This window comes from Haliotis cracherodii, unplaced genomic scaffold (genome assembly GCF_022045235.1).
Source record: "Haliotis cracherodii isolate W230 unplaced genomic scaffold, xgHalCrac1.p SCAF_24, whole genome shotgun sequence".
NCBI lineage: Eukaryota > Metazoa > Mollusca > Gastropoda > Lepetellida > Haliotidae > Haliotis > Haliotis cracherodii.
The window spans coordinates 5,902,402-5,925,030 of NW_027266280.1; the positions used below are offsets into that span (position 1 = coordinate 5,902,402).

The 22,629-nt window shown below is 43.1% G+C and overlaps 4 protein-coding genes across 4 annotated transcripts; 3 read left to right on the forward strand and 1 right to left on the reverse strand.

Moving 5' to 3' along the window:
- The first annotated feature begins 11,828 nt into the window (after positions 1-11,828).
- Positions 11,829-14,104, forward strand: LOC139472191 (fap1 adhesin-like). Its single transcript, XM_071254567.1, has 3 exons — positions 11,829-12,116; positions 12,204-13,984; positions 14,074-14,104. The coding sequence occupies exons 1-3, from the start codon at positions 11,829-11,831 to the stop codon at positions 14,102-14,104; spliced, it is 2,100 nt and encodes a 699-aa protein (XP_071110668.1).
- Positions 14,105-14,128: 24 nt separating this feature from the next.
- LOC139472192 (putative per-hexamer repeat protein 5) lies at positions 14,129-15,394 on the reverse strand (the record flags this gene model as incomplete). The annotated part of the gene is made up of 2 exons (XM_071254568.1): positions 15,343-15,394; positions 14,129-15,042 (listed from the first exon to the last, which is right to left on the reverse strand). Coding segments are annotated over exons 1-2 (966 nt in total), but the record flags the coding sequence as incomplete, so codon positions are not given.
- On the forward strand, positions 15,393-16,019 carry LOC139472193 (beta-casein-like). Its single transcript, XM_071254569.1, has one exon. It carries the CDS (start codon positions 15,393-15,395, stop codon positions 16,017-16,019), a length of 627 nt encoding a protein of 208 aa, XP_071110670.1.
- A 3,459-nt stretch (positions 16,020-19,478) lies between these two features.
- On the forward strand, positions 19,479-20,621 carry LOC139472194 (calphotin-like). The gene has a single exon (XM_071254570.1). The coding sequence runs from the start codon at positions 19,479-19,481 to the stop codon at positions 20,619-20,621; it is 1,143 nt and encodes a 380-aa protein (XP_071110671.1).
- The last annotated feature ends 2,008 nt before the right edge of the window (positions 20,622-22,629 follow it).

Below are 22,629 nucleotides of genomic sequence, written 5' to 3' on the forward strand. Positions count from 1 at the left end.
TTCGATCCCCAGCCCCGTCATACAAAAAGACGTTAAAAGATGGTACTTGTTGTTACCCTGTCTGGCGCTCGGCATTAAGGGGCTAAAACAAGGATTGGTCGGCTCGGAGTCAGTATAATGTGTCTGAGTGGAGTATTCATGGTTAACTGCGGCATGGTATCTCACTGTGGTAGTGCTATAAATCGGCATCAGTCCGGACTAGAACAAGCAGACACACACACACACACACACACACACACACACACACACACACACACACACACACACACACACACACAAAAAACAACAAAAAAAAACAAAAAAAACATACACCCATGCACGTCTCTATATAAATGCAATAATCTTGGACGCGACGTTTAACCCCATTTCACCTCACCTCACATGCATGTTATTAGTTACATACATGCATGCATGCATACATCCATCTATCTGGCCTGGTGTCCCTGACGTTATATTCCGGGAATATTGTACAGAACTGCGGTTTATACTTCCTCTCCTATAGCAATATAAATTCACGAGATCACAATTATCCTCTTCACCTCTTATCAGAATTTCATTGCTTTCATCGTCTGTTTCTTGAAAGTTCACTGTGCTGTTATATCTTACGGATATACAATACGGATATTGTATCAAATATTATTGCCCTGAAGAATGTCACCTTTAGACATCATTGTGGTCATGAAAGACAAAACGTCGACCCACTCAACTTGCCAATGGAACAAAGGGTATCAGTGTGTTGTCTCGATGGGTACAGTCTAGTGACCTTTCCTTGCCAAATATGAAGAGGGTACAATCATGAATGATGCCACCGGTTTGAATGTACTATACGAGCTACTTATAGCGTGGCGTCATTTAGATTGTCATGCCTCCGTGCTTGGGGTCAATGGGTGCAAAACGTCCCTGGGGCAGAACGCCCAATGTGCTTTCATCAAAGGTTGACATTGGTCAGATTCGACCAGGCACAACAAGGAAGTGCAAAGTGAATCAGGACTCAACTGAAAACATGGCACGTGACGACTATTACCCAAGTTTCGAAGGTGGGTAGACCGTGGACGTCTGTTCTTAATATGACAATTTGTAAGGGGAGGCACTTCGAGCATGTAGACGATTTCAAATCGTCTGACCCGTCACTCGTACTCTAGTAGCCTGAAAGTTTACAGCAGTTTGATTCACCGTTTGAGCTTGATCTCGTAGTGCTTGGTTTCGGATCAATCGACCCTGTAGTTTTGCTGTTGACATTGGACGCCGTGAACGGGGTCAAAAGTCAACATTTTGGGTTTGTCTGCTAGCAAGCGATGGCATCAACACGAATTCTGACACAACCGACTTGAAAACAGAACTGTATGACAAAGCAGCCTCTTCTACATTATCTGTTGAAGAAGTATGTTTGGCAGATGTATTGACAAGAAGCCAAAGTAAACTGAATGGGAAAAAGGATGGTTTGATTATGCAACGGACTGCAAAACGGATGCAATATATGGATACGGACATTCTAAAAGATTTCAGGGAGCACGGGTGGCCAAGTCGTCTAAGGCGCTGCGATTCGCTGTGCAGAGTTGCGTCCCATGGGCACGCCAGAAACTTATGATTGTGGGTTCGAATCCCGGTTCGCCCCGATTATGTTTCGAGGTTTGTCAGCGACATACCCGTGCTCGTGGGTTTCACCGAAGTGGTTAACGTCGGAGACCTGCATCACTTCGAGCTTTCCTCCCCCATTAAGCTGACACGCCGTGAAGTAACTGGAATACTGTTAAAAGCGGCGTTAAATCTAACTCACTCACTCACTCACTCTAAAAGTTTTCTCAAATCTGAACGGACAGGCAATTGAAAAATGCACCTCCAATCAGTACAGTACATTTGCAGCATCTGGACACACATTATATGCAAAGTCTGTTTATGTCTATATTCAAATGATGTTTAATCTGCCAGAAACGCACCCACATGTCAGCCAGGAATTTTAGCAGGGATACCATGTGGTGAGACGCAGCGACAGGTATTGGGCAGGGTTGTCAACAGATCTCATTATAGAGCAGGTGCTTATGCGAAGTATTAAGACAAGTGGTGGCCTTACAAGATGATAAGGAATGACGGAAACACAACGCCTGGTGTGGATCCTGTCCATGCCAGCATGTGCAAACATTAACGATGCCATGCAGACGCTTAGTTGTGTCTCATATCAAACCAGTGACCAACACAAAGACATATCACCAACAAGACAATCTTGAGATGTCAGTGACACCCTTGACCTTATCATTTATCTTGGACAGAGAGACCCATTCGTCAATAACAGTACACTGTTTAACATCGCAAATGGCATGACAGCTCAGGAAGGAGTCAATGTTGAAAGGCCAAAAGAGGTTGGAGAAAAGATTCTGTCGTCCATAGATGGGAAATCTGTAGAAGATTTTGACTTCCGGAAAGCTGATCAAGCAATCACACTCGGTACAAGATCAACTGTCAAGATCAAATGGGAATGCGTGGAGGTGGATCCACAGCTAATATTCCAGAGGCTGATAACTGTTGGGAAATGTTGGGTAAATCTTCAAGAAATTGTTCAAGCATGAACTCTGTGGTCACCCTCCTGCATTGCTTGAATCATCCTCTCTTCCACTGCAGACCAACAAGGCAACCCTTGGTGATGCTATCTCGAAATATATCCAAGTGAAGTAACGAGAACTGGAACATGGGGGGGGGATGCCATGGTACAAGCTGTACCAATGCAGAGCTAACAGATTTCTCAGAGGAGGATGACAACCCTGTTGAGACTTTTCAGATGTTGTGACCCTGCAAATTCAGCTACAGCATTCACCGAGACAACTTTGCCACTATTCTTCATGTATGAATCAGACAATCATCTAATTAGATGAGTATTGGATTAATCTTTTTTCAAATTTATATTCAAATATTTGTATTGTGTGGTTATATTGGATTTGTGCAAATCATTAAATATTCTGCATGCATCTTATGGCCCTGTTTAACCCAGTGTAGAAGTTAAAATCATTCAAATATGTCATCAGAGACCAACAGTGTATTGATATTCCATGACTATCCATCAATCTCTTGGCTAATTTGCAATGAAACACAGGCTTTTTCATCAATAGATCGAAGCTCTTTTGAAAAATGGAAGATTGTTTGATAATTGGTGGTCATTATGGATTATGCATATTTGCCACACTAGGATTGCTTGGGACTTTAAGTATACTCAACAACAAAAGTTCCTGTGACACCAATATTTTAGTGTATTTTTCAAACAACTAAAGTTTGGTTTTCAGTATTGTGGTACATGTATGGAATCAAGTCACGAAAACGCAACTGCTACAGAAAAGCATGCATTCCATGCAAAAGTAGACTTTTATCCAAGTTCCATGCATTTCACTACCCAAGAATAGGTATTAAAACATGTGCGTTAACGGGATTCCATATGCATTGTTTAGCATCGTGCTGACAACAACCACTCAGAAAAACAACACAATTACGCAATTATTCAACATTACGAAATGCCACGCCTGTCCGAAAATTAGCGTCTGCAAGCCATTGGTATGCTTGGAGCATGATCGAGTCAACGTGATGTTGCAAGACAATTTAACGTCCACAGAAACACCATGACAACAGACGAATGCAGTCAGGGACCATACTCGGAGTGGCAGGCAACGCGTAACCAATAATCGACAAGACAACTGGATTCGAAAAACACCTACGAAATCGATTCCAGCCAGCAACAGTGACTGCAAGAAGCATCCCTGGCCTTCGACGATATATCTTCACAAACCATACGTCGCCGCCTCAGATTTTGACAGAAAATCACTGTCAAGCACGTTTACAGTGGTGCAGACAGCGTCAACGCTGGACGGCCATGCAGTGGCGACAAGTTCTATTCACTGACGAGTCTCGTTTTCATCTCAGCCACAGCGATGGACGGATTCGAGTGTACCGACGTCGGCGTGAACGTTACGTCAATCATTGTGTCATGAAAGAAGATCGGTTCGGGGGCGGCAGCGTTATGTATGGGGTGAGATTACAGCAAGACAAAGGACCCGTTTGATAGTGGTAGAGGGAAATCTCAATGGACAGCGCTACCGCGACGAGATCATCGTCCCTTTTGTTCTACCGTTTTTGCGTCGTCATGGCCCAGGCATTACCTTTTAACATGACAACGCCCGGCCTCAATTGCTCGACTTGTTCAGGATTTTCTTCAACAAAACAAGGTGAATTTCATCCCCTGGCCGGCTCGCTCCCTTGATCTCTCACCAATCGAGCACATGTGTGATGAGATGGATCGTCGCCTTCGACGTCAACCACGTGTTCCACAGACACTCCAGGAACTTCGAAATATGCTCCAGCAGATATGGACAAATATCCCACAGGACTTTTTGCGACGCCCGCTCCATTCCTTGAAACGAAGATGTGATGCTTGCATCGCAACCAGAGGTGGACACACACGCTATTGATTTGTAAATTGACATTTTGGCATGTTCATGGTTTTTTTATGACATCAGGCATTTTCTGAAGTCATTATGGCAAATTAAACCATTTGAACACTTACAGGAATCTTTTTTTCTGTTGCAAACCGAAATTGTTTCAGATTTGGTAAGAAACATAACTTTGCATTAAATCTTATTCAATGTCACAGGAACTTTTGTTGTTCAGTATATGTTGTTCTTGGGACCTGGTAGAAATGCATTGTGGTAAAATAAGTTCTGTTGCAATTTGTTCCAAGTAGAAACCTTATTTTGCCTGGACTGTATGCAAGACCAGACTAGATTTTTTGCCGAAACGAATTCCACTTGGCGCAAAGGTCAAATAGCTGTGAAAGTTGTATGAATGGCCTACTCAAAAACAGTGATGACACCAGGTGTTTGCGAAAAGGGTAGGCATGTCCTGTCCTATCGGCAGCACCTGCCATTCATACATTTTGCATAAAAAAGTAAGTATTTATTGCCTGACGCAGCATAGCAGTACTCCTGCCACGTGACGTCAGCCTCTAAACAAACCTGGCAATCAAGTGATCGATGGACCAGAAAATCCAGTCACCTGAGAGTACCATACTGAACACTATGCTAATTTTGAAGTAATGGCATAGAAAGGTTTGAAACAGAGTAAGAAAGAGTAATAACTGTACAATGTATCATAACTCGATAACCCACCTAGGTAGATACGAGTAGCAACACATAACTGTGATGTATGCTGTACCAGCCTGCACAGTCGGGCTTTGCTGTCCTCAAAACACTTGCCGTGTTAGATGATGTACATGTAGTTCACCCGGTACTTTGTTTATAATGGTTGGGGCAATGGGGTAGCCTATTGGTTAAAGCGTTCGCTCGTCACGCCAAAGACCTAGGTTCGATTCACCACAAGGGTACAATGTGTGAAGCCTATTTCCGGTGTCCACCGCTATGATATTGCTGGAATATTGCTAGAAGCGGCGTAAAACTTTACTCGCTTACTCATAATGGTAAAGTAGCTTTACAGTGTGGTCATTCAGTAATAGCTGTCTGCAACTGACATAGACATGATGTCTGTAAGTAAGTTTAGTCATCATTTCTAGCTTTGACAACTACATCCTTAGCAATGAATATTGTATTCATTTGATTTCAATGTCATTAAGGATGTACTGATGAAAGAGTCGTTTGTAAAAGGACAGTTACAATATATGTACTATGTATATATTTTCTAAATTGCTTCGTGATTCACCCCATAAGAAGTAGTGGTGGCACCAGTGAAACAAAGTTGTTGATTGCTCAGTGCAATTAGATCTGTGAAGGAGAAAGTTTTGTGCAAACGATCAAAGGTACGCCTAAGCCATATGATGGGATTAAATTGGTGGGATGGCTACACTGCTTGTGAAGGGAAACTTGTTGGATAAACGAGTTGAAGATACAATGTCATCATCATCATCATCATCATCATCATCATGACGAATACTGAAGTAGAAAGCTGGAAAACGTGTTCAAACATGGGGCATGAAGGTTAGAATCAGATTTCCAACACATGTACAAGATGGAGTTGCAGGTGAGACATTATAAACCATGCTCGTTTGGAATGGCTGTTACTTCAGTATTGGAACAGAATTATGTCAAAGGTGACGTTAAACCTTTTACAGACAACAAAATAGAGCTGATGATTCAGGTGTCACTGCAGTGAATACCATCGAACTAAATGTTGTCTGTGGACACTGGAAAGAGCCTTGTCCTTCCGTGCGTCAAATGTTCTTTACGGAGCAAAATTCGAAGACTGTTCATTATTTCGTTGACCAAACTTTGAAGATATATCATTAAAGCCATGGACTGGTGCCTTTTGTCTTTCAGTAATCTTGTAATATATATGAGTTCCGGTTCCCATGACAACACATATAGGATGTATGTACAAATGACAGTTGGATTCGGTTCGGAGCATGACTCAAAGACTTAAATGTTTTTTGAACGAACTTTGACCAGATATCAGTCCAGACTGGCGCATTGTGCATTACCTATTTTCAGTTATACCTCGTCCCCTCAGCCTAAAGTGACAGGTAAGCCTAAAGTCTCAGGTGTGTTTCACTTTGGTGAAACCCATGACAAGGTGCACAGTATTTCAATTTATAATTTGCAGATCTAATGAACATTCAACAGTTACATGGATGTGATCCTACTCCATCTGGAAGGAAAACACAATTTACAGAATTATAATACCTGACTAGATAAATGTTTCTGAACATCTTTTAAAAAACTTAAATAGGCTATAATTGTATTACATTCAACAACCTCTCCCTAACCAGTCCAAATGTCTCAACAAAACACACCAGGCAACATTGTATTGGTACAATTTGAATATCTACATGAGTTTTAGATTTTATCATCTGATAGAATATACACTGCCAGATGGAATGGAAATGGGGTAAGGTGCTTTTACTGCCATATGAAATTCTGCAACAATCTCTGTAAATGAATTGCCCACCACAGCCATATGCAATGCATAAAGTTTTATGTTAAATTCACATCTCAAATTTGTTATAGAGTTATATCAGATTCAGACTTTAAAAATGGATATGGGCAGATTTGTAAAGAAAACTGTATTTGGGCATTATCATCTGTGCTACATGTTCAAATTAGAAAAACAAAAAACAACATTGGTTGGGTTATGCCCCCAGATATGAGTTTTAGTGTTATTACAATAAACTGATTCTGTGTTCTATTGTGTGGGTATTTCTACACATGCAATACTATACTAATTAATGCTAATAATCACGTTTTCGTGATTTCAGAAAATCATCCAACAAATAAAGATTGAACTATCCCGGAACACAATAAGTGGGTAACCACTTTTGGACCTCAATTTCATGATAACCGCACAAAGGCATGCAGTCGTGGGCACGATGTGCACGAGTTGCTTAAAAAACTGTATTCTTCTGATTGCTGCAGGAAGTCATCACTGCCACCACACTCAGAAACAACCTGCGGAACGCCAGAAGGGTTAACGTTTCTACTTGGACAGTACGTAATCGAGTCCGTGAGTCACGCGCGTTTGAATTGGGCCACTACTGGAATCCAGTACCTTTCACTGATGAATCGAGATACTGTCTGGACTTCACGAATCAGCGTGGTCGAATGTGCAGTAGGCAAGGAGAAATACTTCAGGATTCCAACTTAGAGTTGGATCAGTAGAACTTGAAGAACTGATCTCCACGTCCTTCAGCGGGACACGAAGACACGTGTGTACTTGCATTCTGCATGAGACAGCATGCTGGTGGAATTGGACCCGACTTCCTCCTAGCCTCACGGCGCATCTACAGTAACTCGGCAAAGCTCTTACAAAGAATGGACCATTTTTCCCTTGGAAGCCATCCAGACTCTTATTGGGAGCATGAGACGAATGTGCCAGACTGTGGTCGCATCACCCCGATCACATACGCGCTACTGGGATTTGATTTTTGTTGTACAATGAATTTGTTTTCGTGATATTTTGACGTTTCAGTATTGGTCAGATTTTGACGGACGATCTTACTGATTATTGCTCAAATGTCGTTTGTTGGCATAGTGTGGAATGTGACATCGGAATTTAATTCATTTGAACGTCTTCGCGCAATATTGTATTTGGCTATTTCAACAGATGCACCCAACTTGAGTTTAAAGTTGTGATCCTTAGCAAACTGTAAGTAACATATCACGTCATACAACTTTACCCATGAAGCATACCTAGAGAATCTGTTTCGTCTCCAAATGCATATTTGATACCCCATGTGGGTAAAACCTGTCATTGTAGAAGCTATAAAGAGACCCAACAATAGTAGTTTTTGCACAAAAGCCGCCATTAGTCCCTTGAGCATAAAGAAGGCAACATGTTTAAATCTGTCAACTGGTTGCACAAACGTGGAAGCTCATTTCTAAAGAATCAAAACAGGACGTACGAATTACATCAATTGTTGATATCAGGTTATTCAGGTATTCAAAATAGTTTTGAATTACAACGTTAACTGTCACTAAACGATCTTTACTGCTTAACGGGAACATGTTTACACTAGAGGGTAGCAAATGTGAGAAGAAAGCCAACAGTTTTGCAGTAGATAACTATGGTTACCACTTTGGAATGTTAATGACAACCCACGGACAATAATCGACTAAGCTGATTTCACGCCCTCTTACGCGATGGCGCAGAACGTTGCTCGTGTGCTCGATACAGTCATGGTTTTATCCATGTATGAAGGACTATGCTGTATAGTTAGGAGATAAACCTACTGTGTTTTGAAATTTAGCTTACGGGTTTTCTCGCAACGCATTACAACACAGGGTACAAAGGTCCACAGATCCTAGAACATTCCGAAAAGTGGTCACAGGTAGCTATATATGCAACAAATATTACTAAATTTTCAAGATTAAAAATCCCATAGTCTTGAGTAGTTCAAAATAAGTGTTCAAAACACATATTTTCTCAAAAAGAAGTTGACAAAATACCCCACAAACTTAGTCAAAAGATAGATGTTTTAATTTCATCGCAACCTTTTGTGCACTGTGTTGTGAAATGTATGGGGCTTGCATAAAGGTCAACTTTTGCATAGAATGCATGCTTTTCTGTAGCAGCTGCGTTTTTATGACTTGGTTCCATACATGTACTACAATATTGAAAACCAAACTTTACTTGTTTGAAAAATACACTAAAATATTGGTGTCAGAGGAACTTTTGTTGTTGAGTATATATGATGGACAAGGGGGAAATGCACGCATTTTTGCATGTGATTGGCGCATTATTGTGTATTTAAACAGTAATGGCCACGTATTGTCTTCAGATAACACCCGTTTTTGTGCAGGTGAATCGATCAAAATCATGTGCACAGCACTAAAGTGGCAAAAGTGTTTTTTCACGTGCAACTGGTCACGTGGCCATAATACCGCACGTGTTTTCAGCAATACTTGTTAGCAGTCATTAAAAAAACAACAGCAAAAAACACAAGAAAACAAAAATCTTTACGGCCATTTGTCATGCCACGCCTTTCAAATGTGCAACGTGAACGTATCATACGGGAACGTCCGTAGCTGAAGTCCCAAGGACGATGGGTTGTAGTCGACGGACTGTTTATGATTTACAGACGCGTTTACAGCAAACGGGTACCACCGCTGATCGCCATCGGCCAGGTCGACCACGTATGACGTCACATGCAGAGGATCATCAGATTGTCTTACGTCACCTCCGTAACCGATTTATGACGGCTATATCAACCAGAAATGAACTGTGCAGGGGTAGACTGAGTGCGCAAACTGTTCTAAACGGTCTGAGAACTACTCACCTTCAAGCACGACGGCCATACTGCGGGCCGATTCTGACTCAATTACGCAGACGTCAACGCTGCTGCTTACCGCGACCAGGTACTGGCACCAGAACTTCTGCCCTTTTTGGCAGCACATGGACCCGGTTTGATCTTCCAACACGACAATGCCAGACCCCACAAAGCAATTTTGACAAGGAATTTCCTTCAGAATGCGGTAGTCAACGTCATGGACTGGCCGTCAAGGTCTCCCGACCTCAATCCCATCGAACACGTCTGGGATTATCTTGGCAGAAGTCTGCGCACTCTCCAGAACCAACCACAGCATTTGTAAGATCTTGGCACCAATTTGCAGCAACAATGGCGTCGTCTTCCCAATCATGTGTTCACAAGCATCACAAGGTCCATGCGGAGGCGTTGTGTGGCAGTTGTCAACGCACATGGTGGCCATACACGCTACTGAACTTGTGTGCTATCAGATTCTCGTGCTTGGGACTTAAGATCCTTCTTTGGACATGAATGATTAAAAATTACCTTCTCTGATAAATTTGTCCGTTGTATATCATATATGGGATTACTTTTAAAAATGTGAAGTTTTTAAATTGACTCAGTATATATGATGAACAAGGGGGAAATACACGCAGTTTTGCATGAGAAACGTTAAACGAATCGATACGACTTCGTTGTGCTCAAACTGAATGATGTAAACAGTGAGCAGTGTTTTTGTAATGCTTTCCGTAACCTATGTTTACATTTCTTTTCACAATTTATTATTTTGTGCATTTCACAAACAAATAACTTTTCTTTCCTTTATTAAGTATATGCTCTGATTCATTCAATAACGGTCAAATAGCCAAGTCCCCTCCACTGATTAACCCACCTGAACCAGACATAAAAGAGTCTGCCTCATCTGTTTCATGTTCCGATCAATGCATAAAGATTTAGACAGACAAAACCACTCTCTACAAATCTGAATGAGAAGAGGGATGACTTCAACCTTCAAATAGTCAACTTTCCAATGTCGAGCAATATTAGAGCAGGTACAGCGTTTAGTATCTCCATTTCAGAAATGTTGAGGTATATTCGAGCATGACCTTTCTACGAATATTTCAAATAGCGTCATGCGACATGAGTAAGTGAGTGAGTGAGTGAGTATGGCTTTACGCTGCATTTAGCAATATTCCAGCAATATCACGGCGTGACGAGCGAACGCTTTAACCACTAGGCTACCCGACCGCCCCAATGCCACATGAAGTTGAATGATAGACATGTGGAGGACATGTCCAACGTTGACGCATAGGTGGCTAAAGTTATGTCTGATGCTATTTCCTATTCTGACTTGTACCATATGTTACTGTGTTTTTCAGGTGAACGATTGACTTATCTTTGCATTTGTTTCTGACGGGTGCCATCAGTGGTGCAGGATACGCTCACATTTTCGCGAACACATGGTAACATCACTATTTGATTAATGATTCATGGGCATATTCTTATGATATAATCGGAGTTGTACAAAGGATTCTTCATTCAGTAGATATTTCTTATGATTATGGAAATGTTTAGTCGTATTTACTATGATAATTAACAGAGTTTTATCGTATTATATTGAGATACAAGTTTTCAAGTTTTGCAGCTACGCACATTGAAGAATTACAATAAATAGAGTTTCACAAGCACCTACGTATGTTTCGCACATTCACAATGAGCGAAGGTAGTTCTGTATCCAGAAGTATTAGGCATAAAAACAGATGTGCATACTTGAGTGTTTGTTTCAATTATACTACAATTATTAGGCTGTACTCCTTTGCCATAAATGCAGCACTATCAAAAGGCGATGCACAGACAATATGAGATGTGTAAATCGATAAATCATTGCTGCTTCAGCAGATTGTATTCACTTTATGAACATCCTGGCCAGACAAGTGCTAGTATGTCAGTGTTTATAATAAGTAACTGTTCATCCCATGTGCACAGCTCTAGCAATAACGGAAAACGGTCACACAACCCATTATTCGTAAACGTGGGCCTTACAATGAATAATAAGGCATATGTACCTGAATTTGTTGTCAAAGTTGGGCTCATCGATGTTTCAATGCCTGTGCCAGTGCTCCAGCCTGTTCCTGTGCCAGTGTTCGAGCCTGTGCTTGTGCCAGTGTTCGAGGCTGTGCTTGTGCCAGTGTTCCAGCCCGTGCTTCTGCCAGTGGTCGAGCCTGTGCTTGAGCTAGTGGTCGAGCCTGTGCTTGTGCCAGTGTTCGAGCCTGTGCTTGTGCCAGTGTTCCAGCCTCTGCTTGAGCTAGTGCTCGAGCCTGTGCTTGTACCAGTGTTCGAGCCTGTGCTTGTGCCAGTGTTTGATCCTGTGCTTGTGCCAGTGTTTGATCCTGTGCTTGTGCCAGTGTTCGAGTCTGTGCTTGTGCCATTGTTTGATCCTGTGCTTGTACCAGTGCTCGAGTCTGTGCTTGTGCCATAGTTTGATCCTGTGCTTGTGCCAGTGTTCGAGTCTGTGCTTGTGCCAGTGTTTGATCCTGTGCTTGTACCAGTGCTCGAGTCTGTGCTTGTGCCATTGTTTGATCCTGTGCTTGCGCCAGTGTTCGAGCCTGTGCTTGTGCCAGTGTTTGATCCCGTGCTTGTGCCAGTGTTCCAGCCTGTGCTTGTGCCAGTGTTCGAGCCTGTGCTTGTGCCAATGTTTGATTCTCTGCTTGTGCCAGTGTTTGAGTCTGTGCTTGTACCAGTGTTCCAGCTCGTGCTTGTGCCAATGTTTGATTCTCTGCTTGTGCCAGTGTTTGATTCTGTGCTTGTGCCAGTGTTTGATTCTGTGCTTGTGCCAGTGTTCGAGCTTGTGCTTGTGCCAGTGTTCCAGCTTGTGCTTGTGCCAGTGGTCGAGCCTGTGCTTGTGCTAGTGTTCGAGCCTGTGCTTGTGCCAGTGTTTGATTCTGTGCTTGTGCCATTGTTTGATTCTGTGCGTGTGCCAGTGTTCGAGCTTGTGCTTGTGCCAGTGTTTGATTCTGTGCTTGTGCCAGTGTTCCAGCTTGTGCTTGTGCCAGTGTTCCAGCCTGTGCTTGTGCCAGTGTTCCAGCCTGTGCTTGTGCTAGTGTTCGAGCCTGTGCTTGTGCCAGTGTTTGATTCTGTGCTTGTGCCAGTGTTCCAGCCTCTGCTTGAGCTAATGCTTGAGTCTTTGCTTGTACCAGTGTTCGAGCCTGTGCTTGTGCCAGTGTTTGATCCTGTGCTTGTGCCAGTGTTCGAGTCTGTGCTTGTGCCAGTGTTTGATCCTGTGCTTGTGCCAGTGTTCGAGCCTGTGCTTGTGCCAGTGTTCGAGCCTGTGCTTGTGCCAATGTTTGATTCTGTGCTTGTGCCAGTGTTTGAGTCTGTGCTTGTACCAGTGCTCCAGCTCGTGCTTGTGCCAATGTTTGATTCTCTGCTTGTGCCAGTGTTTGATTCTGTGCTTGTGCCAGTGTTTGATTCTGTGCTTGTGCCAGCGTTTGATTCTGTGCTTGTGCCAGTGTTTGATTCTGTGCTTGTGCCAGTGTTCGAGCTTGTGCTTGTGCCAGTGTTCCGGCTTGTGCTTGTGCCAGTGGTCAAAGCTGTGCTTGTGCTAGTGTTCGAGCCTGTGCTTGTGCCAGTATTTGATTCTGTGCTTGTGCCATTGTTTGATTCTGTGCTTGTGCCAGTGTTCGAGCTTGTGCTTGTGCCAGTGTTTGATTCTGTGCTTGCGCCAGTGTTCCAGCCTGTGCTTGTGCCAGTGTTTGATCCTGTGCTTGTGCCAGTGTTCGAGTCTGTGCTTGTGCCAGTGTTTGATCCTGTGCTTGTGCCAGTGTTCGAGCCTGTGCTTGTGCCAGTGTTCGAGCTTGTGCTTGTGCCAGTGTTTGATTCTGTGCTTGTCCCAGTGTTCCAGCTTGTGCTTGTGCCAGTGTTCCAGCTTGTGCTTGTGCCAGTGGTCGAGCCTGTGCTTGTGCTAGTGTTCGAGCCTGTGCTTGTGCCAGTGTTTGATTCTGTGCTTGTGCCATTGTTTGATTCTGTGCTTGTGCCAGTGTTCGAGCTTGTGCTTGTGCCAGTGTTTGATTGTGTGCTTGCGCCAGTGTTTGATTCTGTGCTTGTGCCAGTGTTCCAGCTTGTGCTTGTGCCAGTGTTCCAGCTTGTGCTTGTGCCAGTGGTCGAGCCTGTGCTTGTGCTAGTCTTCGAGCCTGTGCTTGTGCCAGTGTTTGATTCTGTGCTTGTGCCAGTGTTCCAGCCTCTGCTTGAGCTAATGCTCGAGTCTGTGCTTGTACCAGTGTTCGAGCCTGTGCTTGTGCCAGTGTTTGATCTTGTGCTTGTGCCAGTGTTTGATCCTGTGCTTGTGCCAGTGTTCGAGTCTGTGCTTGTGCCAGTGTTTGATCCTGTGCTTGTACCAGTGCTCGAGTCTGTGCTTGTGCCATTGTTTGATCCTGTGCTTGTGCCAGTGTTCGAGTCTGTGCTTGTGCCAGTGTTTGATCCTCTGCTTGTGCCAGTGTTCGAGCCTGTGCTTGTGCCATTGTTTGATCCCGTGCTTGTGCCAGTGTTCGAGCCTGTGCTTGTGCCAGTGTTCGAGCCTGTGCTTGTGCCAATGTTTGATTCTGTGCTTGTGCCATTGTTTGAGTCTGTGCTTGTACCAGTGCTCCAGCTCGTGCTTGTGCCAATGTTTGATTCTCTGCTTGTGCCAGTGTTTGATTCTGTGCTTGTGCCAGTGTTTGATTCTGTGCTTGTGCCAGCGTTTGATTCTGTGCTTGTGCCAGTGTTTGATTCTGTGCTTGTGCCAGTGTTCGAGCTTGTGCTTGTGCCAGTGTTCCAGCTTGTGCTTGTGCCAGTGGTCAAACCTGTGCTTGTGCTAGTGTTCGAGCCTGTGCTTGTGCCAGTATTTGATTCTGTACTTGTGCCATTGTTTGATTCTGTGCTTGTGCCAGTGTTCGAGCTTGTGCTTGTGCCAGTGTTTGATTCTGTGCTTGTGCCAGTGTTTGAGCCTGTGCTTGTGCCAGTGTTCAAGCCTGTGCTTGACCCAGTGGTGTAGCCTGTGCTTGTGCCAGTGTTCGAGCCTGTGCTTGTTCCAGTGTTCCAGCCTGTGCTTGTGCCAGTGGTCGAGCCTTTGCTTGTGCTAGTGTTCGAGCCTGTGCTTGTGCCAGTGTTTGATTCTGTGCTTGTGCCAGTGTTCGAGCTTGTGCTTGTGCCAGTGTTTGATTCTGTGCTTGCGCCAGTGTTTGATGCCGTGCTTGTGCCAGTGTTCAAGCTTGTGCTTGTGCCAGTGTTCGAGCCTGTGCTTGTTCCAGTGTTCGAGCCTGTGCTTGTGCCAGTGTTTGATTCTGTGCTTGTGCCAGTGTTTGATTCAGTGCTTGTGCCAGTGTTCGAGCTTGTGCTTGTGCCAGTGTTTGAGCCTGTGCTTGTGCCAGTGTTTGATTCTGTGCTTGTGCCAGTGTTTGATTCTGTGCTTGTGCCAGTGTTCGAGCCTGTGCTTGTGCCAGTGTTCCAGCTTGTGCTTGTGCCAGTGGTCGAGCCTGTGCTTGTGCTAGTGTTCGAGACTGTGCTTGTGCCAGTGTTTGATTTTATGCTTGTGCCATTGTTTGATTCTGTGCTTGTGCCAGTTTTCGAGCTTGTGCTTTTGCCAGTGTTTAAGCCTGTGCTTGTGCCAGTGTTTGATTCTGTGCTTGTGCCCATGTTTGATTCTGTGCTTGTGCCAGTGTTCGAGCCTGTGCTTGTGCCAGTGTTTGAGCCTGTGCTTGTGCCATTGTTTGATTCTGTGCTTGTGCCAGTGTTCCAGCCTGTGCTTGTGCCAGTGTTTGATTCAGTGCTTGTGCCAGTGTTCGAGCTTGTGCTTGTGCCAGTGTTTGATTCTGTGCTTCTGCCCGTGTTTGATTCTGTGCTTGTGCCAGTGTTCCAGCCTGTGCTTGTGCCAGTGTTCGAGCTTGTGCTTGTGCCAGTGTTCCAGCTTGTGCTTGTGCCAGTGTTCCAGTCTGTGCTTGTGCCAGTGTTCCAGCCTGTGCTTGTGCCAGTGGTCGAGCCTGTGCTTGTGTCAGTGTTAGAGCCTGTGCTTGTGCCAGTGTTTGAGCCTGTGCTTGTGCCAGTGATCCAGCCTGTGCTTGTGCCAGTTTTCGAGCCTGTGCTTGTGCGAGTGTTTGGTCCTGTGCTTGTGCCAGTGTTCCAGCCTGTGCTTGCACCAGTGCTCGAACCCGTGCTTGTGCCAGTGTTCGAGCCTGTGCTTGTGCCAGTTTTTGATCCTGTTCCTGTGGTCAACGCTACTGCCGATAACAAAATATTAGTCGGATTTTTAATCCCAAAGTAAGGATTCAAATTCTTAAGTGTGCATTTGTTACATTATCTCATGACACTAGTTAATTATTTGGAGTGTGTATAATTCATTTTGATTACTCCATTCATTCTCGTAAGAGTGGTCATTTTGGTGTTACAGCTACTGTGACATGCATTACAGAAGCAACGCACAACTTGTTGATTTGAAAATGTTCCAACTAATGGTAATTCAAGCTTATAGTTGTTCGAGTTTTATGAAACATCTTTCCAGGTCAGTTGCGTTCGATGCACTATGGTTAGTATGCAAATTATCAGAGTGAAATGGGGGACACGGGTGGCCCAGTCGTCTAAGGCGCTGCAATTCACTGTGCAGAGTTGCGTTCCTTGTGCACGCCAAAAACCTATGATTGTGGGTTCGCATCCCGCATCCGATTATGTTTCTAGGTTTGTCAGCACCATACCCGTGCTCGTGGGTTTCACCGAAGTGGTTAACATCAGAGACCTGCATCACTTCGGGCTTTCCTCCCACATTTAGCTGACACGCCGTGATATAACTGGAATAATGTCAAAAACGGCGTTAAACACAACTCACTCACTCAGAGTAAAATGTACGAATAGTGGTTTAAAACATTAATACTCATGATCAATTTGCACAACAGGAGCCCTAACTCATGCTCCTGGCCCAAATTCATTAAACAAACATGTGAAAATTGAGAGACAAAAGGATAACAATTAGAAGCTTTAACCGTTTCCGCATAATATCGTTATTATCTTGAATGAGTTAGTAATTGCAAAATAATGGACATACGTCAGTTTAAAGACAAGCAAGAGAAAATCCGACCACCCATGCATCCAGTTCAGTCCATCAAAAGAAACAATAAACAATTGAAGCAAGTTATTCAAAGCATATGTTGTGTGCCTGCAAATTCGCCTCTTTCAAGTGTGTCAATCAAGCCGTTAATGGTTACACTGTTTACACCGACTTTCAGTTTGACACATGCCACTATATGGCCTTGACTAAGACTGGAAATGGGCTAAAGACCATGGATCATATGTGATACCGATAACTGATACAGAAATAATGTTCAAACCGCAAGCTTTCTATAGTTTCATGAATTTCATTTTTATTCGTAGAGTAGATCTGCTTCATTATGAAATCACAGAAAGGTAACGCCATGATTACAAGAAGGGGTCGTTTATAATATCACTGAAGGAAGACACGAACTTGCATTGGATTGTATTGGCATTAAATTTGATAAAAGCTTTCTTCCCTGAAGAAAGATTATTTTAATATTCAGCTCACGCTCAATAGTGTTAATGGAAGTTGTTAGAAATGAAAATGTAAAATATGAACAAGGATGAAAAAGTAAGATGTTTACCCAAACCATCTAAAATAGAAAAACAACAATATTATATGATATATATAATATAAGGGGTCCTCATCTCCCACATAATCACTGTATAATGTTATACAATTGATCTTTTTTGCACGGAGATGCAGCATTTGTACACTGATATTGATGTTATGAAAGTACATTCAAATTGAAACAAGCCTATAATATTTTCCCGAATTCCATTTCTATTCATACGCATTGTGACATCAAAATTAGGTAATTACAATGCGGCTGCATTTAGATTATCACCTAGGTAAGATCCCATGAAGATCCGCGTAAAGTTTGGTCTTCGGGAACTTATCTTAAGAGGTGCTATGCTTGGCGCAAGAGGTGACTATCGGGGTCGGGTGGTCAGGTTCGTTGACTTAGTCAATGCATGTCATCGTATCCCACTTGCGTAGATAAATGCACTGGATTGTCTGGTCCAGACTCGATTATTTACAGACCGCCGTCATACTACTAGATTATTTCTAGGTAACACATGAACCTGCATTGAATTAACTGTAATAAAGGATTTCTTTCTTGAAGATAAATTCTTTTTATCTTCATTTTACTCACAAATGTTAATGGACAAGGGGGAAATGCACACATTATTGCACATGATTGGCGCATGCATGTGACTGGCTTATATATGATGGACGAGGGGGAAATGCACGCAGTTTTGCATGAGAAACGTTAAACGAATCGATACGATTGCGTTGTGCTCAAACTGAGTGATGTAAACAGTGAGCAGTGTTTTTGTAATGCTTTCCTTAACCTATGTTTACATTTCTTTTTACAATTTATTATTTTGTGCATTTCACAAACAAATAACTTTTCTTTCCTTTATTAAGTATATGCTCTGATTCATTCAATAACGGTCAAATAGCCAAGTCCCCTCCACTGATTAACCCACCTGAACCAGACATAAAAGAGTCCGCCTCATCTGTTTCATGTTCCGATCAATGCATAAAGATTTAGATAGACAAAACCACTCTCTACAAATCTGAATGAGAAGAGGGATGACTTCAACCTTCAAATAGTCAACTTTCCAATGTCGAGCAATATTAGAGCAGGTACAGCGTTGAGTATCTCCATTTTAGACATTTTCAGGTATATTCGAGCATGATCTTTCTACGAATATTTCAAATAGCGTCATGCGACATGAGTGGGTGAGTGAGTATGGCTTTACGCCGCTTTTAGCAATATTCCGGCAATATCACGGCGTGACGAGCGAACGCTTTAACCACTAGGCTACCCGACCGCCCCAATGCCACATGAAGTTGAATGATAGACATGTGGAAGACATGTCCAATGTTGACGCATAGGTGGCTAAAGTTATATCTGATGCTATTCCCTATTCTGACTTGTACCATATGTTACTGTGTTTTTCAGGTGAACGATTGACTTATCTTTGCATGTGTTTCTGACGAGTGCCATCAGTGGTGCAGGATACGCTCACATCTTCGCGAACACATGGTATCATCACTATTTGATTAGTGATTCATAGGCATATTCTTATGATATAATCGGAGTTGTACAAAGGACTCTTCATTCAGTAGATATTTCTTATGATTATGCAAATGTTTAGTCGTATTTACTATGATAATTAACAGAGTTTTATCGTATTATATTGAGATACAAGTTTTCAAGTTTTGCTGCTATGCACATTGAAGAATTACAATAAATAGAGTTTCACAAGCACCTACGTATGTTTGGCACATTCACAATGAGCGAAGGTAGTTCTGTATCCAGAAGTATTAGGCATAAAAACAGATGTGCATACTTGAGTGTTTGTTTCAATTATACTACAATTATTAGGCTGTACTCCTATGCCATAAATGCAGCACTATCAAAAGGCGATGCACAGACAATATGAGATGTGTAAATCGATAAATCATTACTGCTCCAGCAGATTGTGTTCACATTATGAAAATCCTGGCCAGAAAAGTGCTAGTATGTCAGTGTTTATAATAAGTAACTGTTCATCCTATGTGCACAGCTCTAGCAATAACGGAAAACAGTCACACAACCCATTATTCGTAAACGTGGGCCTTACAATGAATAATAATGCATATGTACCTGAAGTTGTGGTCCAAGTTGGGCTCATCGATGTTTCAATGCCTGTGCCAGTGCTCCAGCCTGTTCCTGTGCCAGAGTTCGAGCCTGTGCCTGTGCCAGTGTTCGAGCCTGTGCTTGTGTCAGTGTTTGATCCTGTGCTTGTGCCAGTGTTCAAGCCTGTGCTTGTACCAGTGCTCCAGCCCGTGCTTGTGCCAGTGTTCGAGCCTGTGCTTGTGCCAGTGTTCCAGCCTGGGTTTGAGCCAGTGTTCGAGCCTGTGCTTGTGCCAGTGTTCGAGCCTGTGCTTGTGCCAGTGTTCCAGCCTGTGCTTGAGCCAGTGGTCGAGCCTGTGCTTGTGCCAGTGTTTGAGCCTGTGCTTGAGCCAGTGTTCGAGCCTGTGCTTGTCCCAGTGTTCGAGCCTGTGCTTGTGCCAGTGTTTGATCCTGTGCTTGTGCCAGTGATCCAGCCTGTGCTTGTGCCAGTTTTCGAGCCTGTGCTTGTGCGAGTGTTTGGTCCTGTGCTTGTGCCAGTGTTAGAGCCTGTGCTTGCACCAGTGCTCGAGCCCGTGCTTGTGCCAGTGTTCGAGCCTGTGCTTGTGCCAGTGTTTGATCCTGTGCTTGTGCCAGTGATCCAGCCTGTGCTTGTGCCAGTTTTCGAGCCTGTGCTTGTGCGAGTGTTTGATCCTGTGCTTGTGCCAGTGATCCAGCCTGTGCTTGTGCCAGTTTTCGAGCCTGTGCTTGTGCGAGTGTTTGGTCCTGTGCTTGTGCCAGTGTTCGAGCCTGTGCTTGTACCAGTGCTCGAGCCTGTGCTTGTACCAGTGCTCGAGCCTGTTCTTGTGCCAGTGTTCCAGCCTGTGCTTGATCCAGTGTTCGAGCCTGTGCCAGTGCCAGTGTTCCAGCCTGTGCTTGTGTCAGTGTTCCAGCCTGTGCTTGTGTCAGTGTTCCAGCCTGTGCTTGAGCCAGTGTTCGAGCCTGTGCTTGTACCAGTGTTTGATCCTGTGCTTGATCCAGTGTTCGAGCCTGTGCTTGTGCCAGTGTTCCAGCCTGTGCTTGTGTCAGTGTTCCAGCCTGTGCTTGTGCCAGTGTTCCAGCCTGTGCTTGTACCAGTGCTCGAGCCTGTGCTTGTGCCAGTTTTTGATCCTGTTCCTGTGGTCAACTCTACTGCAAATAACAAAATATTAGTCGGATTTTTAATCCCAAAGTAAGGATTCAAATTCTTAAGTGTGCATTTGTTACATTATCTCATGACACTAGTTAATTATTTGGAGTGTGTATAATTCATTTTGATTACTCCATTCATTCTCGTAAGAGTGGTCATTTTGGTGTTACAGCTACTGTGACATGCATTACAGCAACAACGTACAACTTGTTGATTTGAAAATGTTCCAACTAATGGTAATTCAAGCTTATAGTTGTTCGAGTCTTATGAAACATCTTTCCAGGTCAGTTGCGTTCGATGCACTATGGTTAGTATGCAAATTATCAGAGTGAAATGGGGGCACGGGTGGCCCAGTCGTCTAAGGCGCTGCAATGCACTGTGCAGAGTTGCGTTCCTTGTGCACGCCAAAAACCTATGATTGTGGGTTCGCATCCCGCATCCGATTATGTTTCTAGGTTTGTCAGCACCATACCCGTGCTCGTGGGTTTCACCGAAGTGGTTAACATCAGAGACCTGCATCACTTCGGGCTTTCCTCCCACAATTAGCTGACACGCCGTGACATAACTGGAATAATGTCAAAAACGGCGTTAAACACAACTCACTCACTCAGAGTAAAATGTACGAATAGTGGTTTAAAACATTAATACTCATGATCAATTTGCACAACAGGAGCCCTAACTCATGCTCCTGACCCAAACTCATTAAACAAACATGTGAAAATTGAGAGACAAAAGGATAACAATTAGAAGCTTTAACCGTTTCCGCATAATATCGTTATTATCTTGAATGAGTTAGTAATTGCAAAGTATTGGACATACCTCACTTTTAAGACAAGCAAGAGAAAATCTGACCACCCATGCATCCAGTTCAGTCCATCAAAAGAAACAATAAACAATTGAAGCAAGTTATTCTAAGCATACGTTGTGTGCCTGCAAATTCGCCTCTTTCAAGTGTGTCAATCAAGCCGTTAATGGTTACACTGTTTACACCGACTTTCAGTTTGACACATGCCACTATATGGCCTTGACTAAGACTGGAAATGGGCTAAAGACCATGGATCATATGTGATACCGATAACTGATACAGAAATAATGTTAAAACCGCAAGCTTTCTATCGTTTCATGAATTTCATTTTTATTCGTAGAGTAGATCCGCGTCATTATGACATCACAGAAAGGTAACGCCATGATTACAAGAAGGGGTCGTTTATAATATCACCGAAGGAAGAGTACGAACTTGCATTGGATTATATTGGCATTACATTTGATAAAAGCTTTCTTCCCTGAAGATAGATTATTTTAATATTCAGCTCACGCTCAATAGTGTTAATGGAAGTTGTTAGAAATGAAAATGTAAAATATGAACAAGGATGAAATAGTAAGATGTTTACCCAAACCATCTAAAATAGAAAAACAACAATGTTATATGATATATATAATATAAGGAGTCCTCATCTCCCACATAATCACTGTATAATGTTATACAATTGATCTTTTTTGCACGGAGATGCAGCATTTGTACACTGATATTGATGTTATGAAAGTACATTCAAATTGAAACAAGCCTATAATATTTTCCCGAATTCCATTTCTATTCATACGCATTGTGACATCAAAATTAGGTAATTACAATGCGGCTGCATTTAGATTATCACCTAGGTAAGATCCCATGAAGATCCGCGTAAAGTTTGGTCTTCGGGAACTTATCTTAAGAGGTGCTATGCTTGGCGCAAGAGGTGACTATCGGGGTCGGGTGGTCAGGTTCGTTGACTTAGTCAATGCATGTCATCGTATCCCACTTGCGTAGATAAATGCACTGGATTGTCTGGTCCAGACTCGATTATTTACAGACCGCCGTCATACTACTAGATTATTTCTAGGTAACACATGAACCTGCATTGAATTAACTGTAATAAAGGATTTCTTTCTTGAAGATAAATTCTTTTTATCTTCATTTTACTCACAAATGTTAATGGACAAGGGGGAAATGCACACATTATTGCACATGATTGGCGCATGCATGTGACTGGCTTATATATGATGGACGAGGGGGA